Source organism: Phalacrocorax aristotelis, chromosome 4, assembly GCF_949628215.1.
Source record: "Phalacrocorax aristotelis chromosome 4, bGulAri2.1, whole genome shotgun sequence".
Lineage (NCBI taxonomy): Eukaryota > Metazoa > Chordata > Aves > Suliformes > Phalacrocoracidae > Phalacrocorax > Phalacrocorax aristotelis.
The window spans coordinates 77,963,569-77,975,481 of record NC_134279.1 but is presented as its reverse complement, the minus strand read 5'-3'; the positions used below and the strand labels follow the sequence as shown (position 1 = coordinate 77,975,481).

General features: G+C 54.0%; 1 protein-coding gene across 1 annotated transcript; it reads right to left on the bottom strand.

Annotated features, from left to right (window-relative positions):
- Positions 1–2,673: 2,673 nt before the first annotated feature.
- LOC142056757 (uncharacterized) lies at positions 2,674–11,913 on the bottom strand. The gene is made up of 2 exons (XM_075092164.1): positions 11,814–11,913; positions 2,674–6,144 (listed from the first exon to the last, which is right to left on the bottom strand). Exon 2 carries the CDS (start codon positions 6,132–6,134, stop codon positions 3,510–3,512), a length of 2,625 nt encoding a protein of 874 aa, XP_074948265.1. The 5' UTR covers positions 6,135–6,144; positions 11,814–11,913; the 3' UTR covers positions 2,674–3,509.

Below are 11,913 nucleotides of genomic sequence, written 5' to 3'. Positions count from 1 at the left end.
GCCTTGAGTCTGAAAGGCAAAGTCCGCACTGGGGAGTGACATTGGTCAAAATGCTGAGGATTGGTTTGGGGAGGCAGATGCGACAGAGAGCTCTGACAGACAGAAGCCTGCCAGCTTCTGCCTAGCCCTGCCTGAGGAGGCATGAAATGAACGTTGACAGTCTTCAAGGCTTCAGAGACAGAACTCCCCCAAAAGTTCCAAGCTCTTTCAAATGTTTTCATGCAAATGCAATGATGTTAGAATCAGAGAATCATTAAGGTTGGAAAAGGCCTCTATGACCACCAAGTCCAACCGTCAACGCAACAGTAACCATGTGAACCTGTTTGGGCCTGGGAAACCAAAGTCTGAGCTTTTTGTGAGCAACAAAGTCAAGTACAAGCCTAGCCAGGGGAAAAGCCAGGTTCAGAGTCCTTCTGCATTTGATTTGAGCCAATGTGGGATGTATAGGTTTAGGGTAGCCATTAGGTCTTTACCCCAGGACCGGCCCTGGAGGTGGCCCCATACAGCCATAATCCAGATATCTCTACGTAGCCCCTCGCCTTTGCTTCAGAGGAGGTGGAGGCTCTCTGTGCCTGCTCACATGGAGTGAGGACCTGCTGTGGCAACTCCACATGGCTGCAGGGCACATCCCAAAACTGGCTGGATCCTCTGCAGCAGGAGTGAGGTCCATCAGGCCAGGTGCCCTAGAGAAATAACAGTATCCCTGCAGTCCCATATCCAGAGATAAGCAGATGCTCTGCATGGAGAACAGGCTCTTTGGGTTAAATTATGTGTTTGGTACTTTCCTGTCCCTTGTGGGCTCTTTTTAGCCTCTCCAGGGGACCCCAGCATACGGGGGGTTCCACCAAGGCTCATTTTTACATCGCTTGTTCCGCTTGAGTCAAAACGGCTTTGCAGCAGCATCTTAGCTCCCAGTTTTCAAAAGTTAATCTGATTTACTGCCACAGGACTAGACCAGTGGGGCTAGTGACCTGCCCGCATCAATCTTCACAGCCTAAAGCAGAGGCTGGGCTGGGCTTTCTCTGAAAACTGCCTCTTTGATCTACCTAGCTGGACCCGAGGAAAGCCGGTGTGTTACAGATGTGTTGGGGGTTTCCACAGGCCACAGCTTGCATGCTCTGCACAGGCAGACTCCCCTCCGCTCCAGGACACAGAGGATAGGGACAGAAATATCAGGGAACCAGTCCAGCTGTGTTACCCATTTGGCTCGCAAAAGCAGGCAAGTCTGGATAGAATCTCCTCCAGGATCTGCTGAAACCAGTGGAAAAGCAGATGAACCCTCTGACTCAAGGTCCTGCCCCCAGGCTGCACCTGAAATCTGTCGCAGCTGCAGAGATGCTGCTGCTACTGTGAAAACAGCCCCCCTCAGTTTGCAGTGATAAACAACACCAAAAGGGCCGGGGGTGGGGTGGTGGTGGTGGAACTTAAAGGTTTCGCAAACTTTCCAAACATATGTGCACCGTGTGCCGGCTCTGCAGAGGGCAGCAGCTCATTGCAGCTGCAGAGGATGCTGTGCAGGGGTCTGCATTCAGCTAAAGCCTGTGTGTAGATGTAGGAACCCTTTTCCCTATGGCTATACCACCATCCCAGGGCTGATCCCTGCTGTGCCACACTGTCCCGGTGCAAGTTTGGGACTGAGGAGTGGATAATGTGAATTTTCTGTGGTTCCTTTCTCCCCTACAGGCTCCCAAAGCAGGTTAGAGGAGGTAAAGGCTTTGTATAAAAGGGTAATTATTCACAGGGAAATTAATTGTCATTAAACGTGTAAGGTGTTAGCAAGTAAGAAAGGTGCCTTAACCAAAATGATTGTGTTTTCTGTGAGGCTTTGTTATGGGTAAAATGTAGGGAGCAGCGGAGTAGAGGGCACCAGCCACCGACCCTTTCCCCGGTGGGTTGGAGGGCTGGGGGGAGAGTTCAACCTCCTGTCCTGAGGGTGAAGGGGGTGTTTTCATGGTGACTGGAGGGGGAAAAAGGATTTCTGTGTTTTTAGGCAGTGATTTATTTATTCCTGTTCTCATGAGCTCTGTTTTAATGGGTGCTCCTTAAAGAGAAGTGTCTTTGTCAAACCCATATATCGAAGTTTCACTTTTCTTTACAAGAAGTGTGCTGTGGCTGTATGCCGTGTCTTTGTGCTTCCCAGCCCAGTGCTTTTGAAAAGTGGGGTTTAAAACTCATTTCTCGAGCTAGCCCAGCAGTTCCTGCTGTTTAAAGGCCAGATGTTTAATCTTTTTCTTTCAGCCTGGATTGCAAGGGGCCTTTTGCTTGTGTAACCCACCCCCCCCACCCCCCCCCATTCTCAGAGAGCAGCGCCTCCAAGATGAGATCAGACATATGAGCTGGAAATGAGGTGGTTGATTTATTTTCTGAAATTGCCAGTGTTTTAAAATCATTTGAGACCCGCTATGTATAGTTTAAGGCTCCTTCTGCATTCAGAGGCGGAGGGTGATGCAGGATGGGGGAGGCAGAATGAAAGAGGGGAGCGGGTTTGTGCACCAGCTCAGAGCCCCAGGCATAAATCTTTGTGTTTCAGCAGACAGAAGGCAAGTGAGTGATATTGGCCTATAAAAGGGGAAAAAAAAACCTTTTTACCAGAATTTATCTTTGCCAGTGTAGGCAAAGTTACAAGCCTGGGTAACAAGTAGCCGAGCAGGCAATGATTGAACAGACAGTCCATCATCTAACAGACAGATTTTATTGAGTACATGCACAACTAAGCAAAGCAAAGCGGTGATGTCCAGGCTCCGAAAACAAGATCTCACCAATCCGTTGGCCAGACGTCTTGGGAGTCTTGGGAACCCAGAGATGGTTGCTGCAAAGCTTCATGTGGATTCAGCTCCTTTAAGTCCAAGGTGATTACAGGGTTTTTCATTCTGCTCATCTTTTATCATCTTTCCAAGTCTCTGAGGCTGGTAACACCTCTGCCATCTTCAGTGGATGCTTTTCGACGCTCGAGCATTACATTCCCATCCCTTTCCTTCCAAAGACAGTGTCCCTGGCATTCCTTATCCCCTTCTCCTCAGCTTAAGGGGTCTTAAATCACACATGAACAGCTTTTTCACATTAGCATTTGGGGGTGGGTGGTTCAAAGACAAGCTGCTTATGCTAACTCTTGCTTTTTTACTATGAGGCTAATCAAACACTGGAACAGGCTTGCCCAGAGAGGTTGTGGAGTCTCCATCTGTGGAGATAGTCAAAACCCAGCAGGATACAGTCCTGGGCAATCATCTGCTAGAGCAGGTGACCCCGCTCTAGCAGGGTTGAACTAGATCATCTCAGAAGGTCCCTTCCAACCTCAGTCATTTTGTGATTCATGCCAACCACAGGCTGGGCTGCTTGGCCTGCCCTCCCCTCCTGGATGGCCCTCTTATAAGAGAGGAGGCCATCCCTTGCATCAAGGTCTGGTATGGCGTGTGTCCCCACCGCTCAACGCCTACTGGGTTGCAGCCAACAGCGGAGCTAAAAGTTCTTCTTGGTGGCAAACACAGAGGCCAACCCAGTCTTGCCCTTGACTATGGTAGGAGGCGCTTGGCCAGCCCCAGTCCTTTCATCTGGGTGTCAATGCAGAGCTTCACCTGCCTCAGCCAGTAACAAGTCACTACCATGGCAAAGCACATGCAGATTTGCATTAGCAATATAACTACAATGGGGTGCAGCAGCATGTTGAAGATGCCGGTGGCCGTGGGGGACCAGCCAAAGAAAATTTCCCACCAGTGGTGTTCTCCCACCCTCTTAATTCGTTCCATTACCTGTTTTATAACATTACCATCATGATGTACAGTTATTAGGATCTTTTTAGCTTCTGCCTTAGCATTTTCTAACAGCTGCTGTAACTTTGCATGCTCTAACATTTCTTTTACAAGTGACAAATCCATACCGATGGGGGTTGGGGTTATACTACGATACAAGGTATAGTTTCTGATTAGTAACTGGCTAGTAAATACAGGTGGTTTATACACAAAATCACAGCCTCTAATAATAGCTACGTTGCAAGCGCACATATTTGAGTCGTTAAACACGGTCTGATTATAAGCTCCATTAATTTGCACGTATTTACATGTGGTTCTAAAACACACACAGCCTTTCCCTACGTACACTAACACCGTTTTATTACTGCTCTGGGGATTGATCTCAAAATGACACACCCCTTCTTTGGTGTCAAAGCAAACATCGCTCGCCTTAAGGGCATCATCTTCGCATATGAATCCCAGCCCCCTTTCCAAAATGCAGGCTTCCAAATCTACTGATTGCCATTTCCCATCAGACACCCTCGCCCACATGCGGTGGTCCAGGGGGTAGACCACGGACCCGTTTGTGTTAACCCCCAGGGCCACGATGGGGTAGACCTTTTCAATGTGGGCCTCCGCCACAGTCAGGACATGGGCGATGACTGCATTGAGGACCTGGTCGTGGGTGAAGTTGACGAGCCTCCACCAGGCTTGGAGCTGCCGCTCCTTCTCTGTGGCCGCGTCCCACACAATCTTTCGGATCTCAGTGGGGAGGACGCCGTTGTCACCGTCTCTCAGGATACCTGCAACGACACTCTGCACCCATATCTGGGCCTGGATGCAACTAAGAGCAAGAGAGACGTTATTTTGTTCAATGCCCAGTGCTCGCAACAGCACCTGGTGGTCTTTCTCGCTTATTTGTTCCCAGGTGGGCAACACCTCTGACACGAGCCACTGCCCCATCCCAAGGCTGGCCAGGGATGAATTCAGGGGGTTGAGGAGGCCCTGCACGCCCGAGGTGACAGCCTCCAACTTGTTGGCCAAGACCTCAACATTCATGCTGTTGAGGACTCCCAGCCCGGCACCTCCTCCTCCCAGCGCTGTGGCCAGCAGGTCTCTCCTGGCCCGGGTCCCCTGGATGGAGCGGCTGTGGAGCCACGCCAGCCAGCCGGTGTTGAGGGTGGATAGGAAGGGGGTACAGTGCGGTCTGATGGATGAAATATTAACTGTGGACAGAGACAACACCACCTTCTTCAGTGACCGGACAGGCCCAGTCAACAGCTCTTGGATGTTATTTTTTTTTACTACATAAGGGCCTATTTTGGAAACAAAGGGGCGCAGGACAGCAATGATGGTAAATTCTTTTTTAAATCCTTCAGGACCTCCTATCCACCACTTTCCTCCAAGCTCAGGGGACATTTCTACACTCAGGTTTCCTTGACACCACACCTGGAGGTTTATGACCAGGTGTGGGCAATGTCCATAATCCTGATTATACCACACAGCCTCTGTGCCTAATTCAAATCTATTAAGGGTTTTGCTCTCGCGGAGGCAGTTCACTGGCACGACCCACTTGCGGCCGTTAGGGGCAGTGATAGTCATGGTGGTGCCATCAATTTGCATTGGGTCAGTTACACTTTCTTGGGAGTATTTAATTTCCAATTTTACTTGGTTGCCAACTTCAGCGAATTGAGCTGCATGCCAGGCCAAAAAATGGCACCTTGAGATCTTAATGGCAGCAAAGGAGTGCGTCATGGTGCTAATCTTGAATTTAAAGGACAGCCCTACACTGTTTTGTGCCCAGAGGCAGACCACAAAGACTGGCTGGACCAAAGTAAAATTGCACCAACAGTCTAATTCCTCCACAGCACAGGTTTTTTTCTGGTTCTTCTTAGTTTTTTCTTCCATTACAGAGATTTGAGTTACTCGCTGGTGAGTGGATCCATTAATTACCCTGCACCCTACCTTTATTTCTTGTCCCACCTTCCCCAGAAGCTGTGGAAGTCTGTTTGTGCTATCCCAGCTCCACTCATTTTCCAAGTACACCTCTGTCCCATGCATAACCACCGTTGACAAATTTAAGCCTTTGTTAGAATTTAACCCCATGCTTCCTGTATATTTTATGTGAGCTTGAGACCAGGGCCAATCAGTCCCAATTTTTGTGTACCTCCTAACCCTGTGCTGGGCTGTGGCCCCTGTGTCGGGGTGCCTTTCTAAGTGGGAACGACTCACTTTTTGTCTGAGATGCTGATGGGTTGGTTGGGCATGTTGGGTGCTCAGCACTATGCACATACCAGAAAGTAAAGCAAATCCTGCAACCAGAAATTTGAAAGCATTTTCCCTGCAGCACAAACAGAGCTGGTGATGCCACGAAGTTCGCCCTTCCCGCTGGTCACACTCGCCTTCCATTTTCCTTTATCTGCAAAACATAAGCAAGACGGGCTCTCCAGCCCCGTTAATTTCCCTTCCATGCTTTTAACTGTGAAGAATGGAGCCATTTTTCCTGCCTTTTCGCCCCCTTTCTGATTTCTACCTGGTACATGGAGGGGCTGGCCTTGTTCACAACCCTAACAGGCCCCATCCATAGGGGTCCCAGCACTTGGTTCTTCTCTCTAACCCCCCGATACATTACCAGGTCCCCCGTGTTCCACTCCACGGGGTGCAGCAGCACTCCCAGCTGCTTATCCATCTTGGGGATGTTGGTCTGCACTGTGGCGAGCTGGTGATATGTAGCCGACACGGTCCTCAGCATGTCCTGGACCCACCTGTCTGTCAGGACGCGGGGCTGCAGTTCGTCCGGCGGCTCCCCTCCTTGCCACCAGTCTCCTGGTGGCTTCGGACCTCTTGCAGGAGGCAGCTTTCGGGGAGAAGGCGTGTGAGATGCCACAGCCCCCCGTAATGCCAGCAGGACCAGTTGGAGCTTCTGATCCCAGTCTTTTCTTTGCTGGTACACGAGCTTCCTCAGTGCCGTCTTCAGTGGTTGGTTGGCCCTCTCTGCCGAGCCAGACTTCTGAAAATGCCCCATGATGTGAAGCTTTTGCTTGATGCCCAGGGCTTGGCACACCCCTTTCATGACTTCGCCGACAAAGCGTTGGCCGTGGTCCGAGTCGATCTCCTTTGGGACACCCCACCGTGAGAAGACGTGCTCTACCAGGATCTTTGCTGTTGCGCTGGCCGTGTTGTTTCGAGCCGGGAACGCTTCCACCCACTTGGTGAAGTTATCACTGATCACCAAGCAATACCTGTTCCCTTGCGCTGTCTGGGGCAAAGGGCCAATAAACTCTATCTGCAACTTGCTCCATGGCCCAGAAATCCTCTGGTGGCCCAGGAAGGCTTTGGCTGTTTTGGCATCGGGATTGTTGGCTGCACATGTCAGGCAGTTGCTGACATACCTCTCCACATCCTCTCTCATTTCAGGCCACCACCCAGCACCCTGCAGCCTCACCATGGTCTTGTCTGCCCCCAAATGCCCCTGCTCATGAGCCAGAGCCACCAGCTCCGTCCGGACGAGTTCAGGCACCACCCAGACTGGGAAGTCAGCCCCCTCCCTCCGAGCCAGGACCAGCCCTGAGGCATCCTTCCACACCTTGCACCCTTTGTACTCCCTGACCTGCGCTAACTCCCGGATGCTGGGGTCTTGTGCCTGCAAGCCCAGCAGGTCCACGCCCTCCCAGTGTCTGCTGGGAGCCACTGACACGGAGCCATTCACCAAGGGATTGCTGGCCTTCCACATCAGCCCTTCCTTTGCACCTTGCTTGGCTTTGGCATCCGCCTCCTTGTTCCACTTGGCTTCCTCTGTTCCCTTCTTGTGGGCCTTCACCTTAATGATCTGGGCTGGGTGAGCCCTTTGCTCCGCCAGCCTCGCAAGGTACAACATCTTTTTGGCATAGGTGACAGGCTTGCCATCGGCAGACTGCATGTTCCTCTCCCTCCAGAGCGGCAGCCATTCCAGCGCCGCTCGCACCGCCCAACCCGAGTCTGAAAAGATGGCCAGGGGCTGGTCTGCCGGCGTGTTTTCCAGGGCGACCGTCACGGCCACCAGCTCGGCAGCCTGGATGGAGTGTGGCAGGCACTTCCCCTTCACCACCTCCCCAGTGCCCCGGTTGACAGCAGCATAGCCCGTGTAGGGCACCCCATCCTCCTGGTAGTTGGACCCATCTACGAACCACACAACATAGCCTCTCTCCTTTGCCTCCGCCAGGCTGATGCTACTCTCAAACAGGGGCGCCCGCTGCAGTTTGGGCCCAGCCAGGGACCCCCCTGGCTCCTCCCCGTCCTTCTCTCCACTGATTAACACCCCATAGGTACCAGCCAAGGGGTCCCCAGTGACCTCCTTGTCAGTGAATGCCAATGCCCAGTTGGCCATCCTGGGGCAGCACAGGGGACCCTTGTCCCCCTTCCCTGACAAGACATACCTCACTGGGGTATGGGAGGTCCTCAGCAGCACTGGTGCCGACCCCACCAAGTACTCCCAGTGCTGCAGGGCCCAGGTCAAGGCTAAAACCTCCCTCTCATAGTCAGTGAACTGCTGCTCAGCCGGCGTCAGGAGGCGTGAGGCATGAGCAACAGGGAGGAGATGGGCATCATGCTGCTGGCCCAGGGTGGCCTGCAGCCCCTTCCCCGTGATGGCCAGCTGCAGTATGTAGGGCCTGTCTCCCCGGGGATGTGCCAGCACAGGGGCTTGTGCCACGCTCTCCTTTAAGGTCTTCACCGCCTCATCCTGCTCTGGCCCCCATTTCCAAGGGGTGTCCTTCTTCAGGAGGTGGCAGAGGGGGGCAGCTTTCTCTGCGTAGCCCTCAACGAACTCCCGGGAGAACCTCAGGAGAGCCAGGAAGGACCTCAGGGTGGTGGTGTCAGATGGTGCCGACACCCTCTGTATTAGCTCAACCCTCTGCTTCTCCAGAGAGCGCCCTTCCTCCCCCAGGGACACCCCTAGGTAGGAAACCTCCTTCCAGCACAGCTGGGCCTTCGTAGGGCTGACCCTGAAGCCCGTCTTCTGGACAGCCTCCAGCACCTCTGCCAGCACTACCAGGTTCTCCTCCTTCGTCCGAGTGTGGATGAGGATGTCACCGGCACAGGACAGCACATTCTCCCGGTGGCCAAGCTTCTCCCACATCCTCGCCACATGCGCGTGGCAGATGGCGGGGGTGTTGTGGAAGCCTGGGGGGACTCTGGTGAAGGCAAATTGCCGTCCTCGAAGGGTGAAAGCAAACTTGTGCCAGGCCTCGGGGTGCAAGGGGATGGCAAAGGACGGGCTGGTCAGACTGAGCACCGAGAACCATTCGGACCCCCGGGAGATGGCTGCCATAATGTCTGGGTACTTGACCACTGCGGAGGTCCGCAGCGGGGTGACATAGTTCAGGGTGCTGAAGTCGACCGTCAGCCTCCATGTTTTCCCATCGGCTTTCCGCAGGGGCCACACTGGGGCATTGCTGGTGCTCTGGTGCTCCACTAGCACCCCCTGCTCCAACAAGGTTTTGACTGTGTCCCACAAGCCGTCCTCAGCCTCAGCCGGGTACTGGGGCTGCGGCTGAGGCGGGGGATCTGGCCCTTTGACTGCCACGACAGCATCAATCTGCCCACAGTCCAGCTTGCTCCTTGCCCAGACCTGGGGGAACTGCTCCGTCACCCGTTTCACTCGGGGCTCCCACTCAGGGTGGATGAGGCGCTCAGGGGCTTTCACCGACATCACCCTGTGGCTTGCCGGGATGACAGGCACATTACTTTGGGGGCAGTGTAACAGCGCTTGGTTTGCCAGGTCCACCACCACCCCCATATTTGTCAGTGCAGAAATGGCTAAAATTCCCGGCTTTCCCTTCATTTCAATTTTCCCAAATTTTTCAGACCCTTTGGCAGTCCCAATTTCAAAGGGTACAGGCCCTGTGAATGGCACTGATGATTTTTGGCTGTTAGGCCCCGTCAATTCAATAATTTCACAGGTTTGGAAAAGGCCAGATTTGTCAGGGGCCATATTCAAAATTGAATAAGAGGCACCAGTATCAATTAACATCACTTGTCCAAGCACCCCTCCTCCAATAGTTATATCAACTATCAGGCGCCCCCATGAATCGGTCTTAATCGGTGCCAAAAAAAGGGGCGATGCAGGTGCCTGGCAGCCCTATTGCTGAGCCTTAGACCCTGGGTCAATCGGGTTGGAGCTGCTGTGCTTTTTGGCCTCGTGCAGGGCCAGTTTTTGGAAGAGCTCTGCATCCGGCAAGCCATCGATATCCTCCTGCTTCTCATATTTTATCAAGCGCTTTCTCAGCTCAGCCCGCCAAGGGTTGGATTTCTGAAACCTCAGCCCTTGCTGGTTCTCCTTCCCTGAACCGCCCTTGCCATCAGAATCTTTGCGGTTGTCTCCTTGCATTTTTCTCACCCCTGAATTTTGGAAGGACGTGGCTTTCCCTTTCTTTCCCCCCAGCATGTACCCCGGGAACGCCTGCTTTTGCAGCTCAAAATTCTGGGTCAGGATCTGCTCCAGCTCTGACAGCGGCTTTCTAGCCGCGTCCCCACCGGCAATCACCCGCAAAGGGGGGGTCAGCCCTACCACCAGCGGCTCTTTGAATTCAGGCCTATCAAAATTGAGGGGGGAGTCCTTTGAGCCGGGGAGCCCAGCCATCTGGTAGAGCATCTTTTTACGGTTAACATAGGCATCTGGCCGCTCCTCAGGGTTTTGCTTCTCCTGGTGGAAGAGCACTAAGGGGTTGACCTCTGGGAAGAACACCTTAAGCACGGCCAACTGGACATCCCCGATGTCCTGGACGTTGCCCATCTGCACGTCCCCCGGCAGTGCCGCGAAATCATCTGGTTTCATGCACTTTCTCACCACGTCTATCAGGTCACTCACCGAGTTGCCGCTTTGGCACCTGGGCAGCCGCTGGGCCCTGGACAGCCAGTTGACTGCTGTCTCCTTTGTCAATGGCCCCAGCATCTTCCCCACTGTTTTGAGCTGCTCGGGGGTAAACCACAGCACAGCCCTGTTGGTGTCTATGGCCTGGAGTGGGACATGGCCAGCCGGCTCATCAGGGGGATTCTTTTTAGTTTTGGAAGCCTCCACCTCCCCTCCCTGCAGCTGGCAGATCTCCTCCCGCAGAGGAGCATAGGGGGACGGCCTGGTGGGGCCATTGGCACTCCACACATCATCCTCATAGTCATAGTGGGGGGGGTGCGGGTCCGGGGAGTCCTCCCCTTCGCCATTCCCAAACCGGCTCCTCTTCCCTTGGATGGCAGCCACAATGCCCCGCGACACCCCCAGCTCTGCCTGCAACTCCTGAATCTTGGCATGGCATACCTTGTGATCAGGGCCAGTGCCCCGGTCCCGCTGGATGTCCTGCAGGACGGCCCGCACCGCGCTCTGGGCATCGTGCGTCTCCCCGATCCACTTCCCGACCTCCTTCTCCAGCTCCTCCGTTTTCAGCTTCTCGTAGCCCAGTTTGCTCTCCAGCCGGGTGATCTCCACCGCGTTCCGCAGAGAGTCCCCGCACAAACCCTGCACTTCTGCCCGCAGGTTGTCCACCTGCATTTTGAGCTCACTCTTCGCCTGCTCCAGCGCCTGCACATTCTCAAGAGCCTCCTTCAGCAACTTAGACAACTCCCTGCCCACCATCAGCAAACCCTGCAAAGCCGCCCGCTTCTTGCACTTGTTTGTGGGTTTGGCTTTTTTGGTCTCCTCCGACCAGCTCTCCCACTGCTGGCATAGCTGCTGGTACGCCTCCGGGCCCTGGAAGGCCCCCGGGGACCAAATAGGGGGGAGACACTTCTGGAGCACAAACTGCTCCAGCTTCCAGTTACTAACGATGTCGGTCATCATACTGAGCGGAACGAGATCTGGGATGGCTCCGTCTCAGGGCAAAGCTACCATAACACCAGCACCACCAACCCACCCGCAGAGGAAGGCTGCAACCTCGCGACTTAGCCCTCCGAAGAGCCCCCAGGGAGATGCCGAACCGCGTAGCAAGGGAAGGGGAAGGTGGAGATGGGTGGCCGCGACGGAGCGGGCAGCGGCCGCGAGCCGCCGGCTCCCGGGGAAGGGACGGGGAAGGGATAGGGGAACAGGCAAAGAGAAGCAAAGGCGTAGTAAGATCTCACCAATCCTTGGCTGGATGTGCTGGCAGTCCCGGGGACCTGGAGAGAGTCGCTGCGGAGCTCCTCTGGATTCGGCACCCTTAAGGTCAATGCGTTTGCGAGG

What these genes read in the sequence shown, in the direction of transcription:
- LOC142056757 (XM_075092164.1), bottom strand. Translation starts at nt 6,134, where the DNA reads ATGGAAGGCGAGTGTGACCAGCGGGAAGGGCGAACTTCGTGGCATCAC.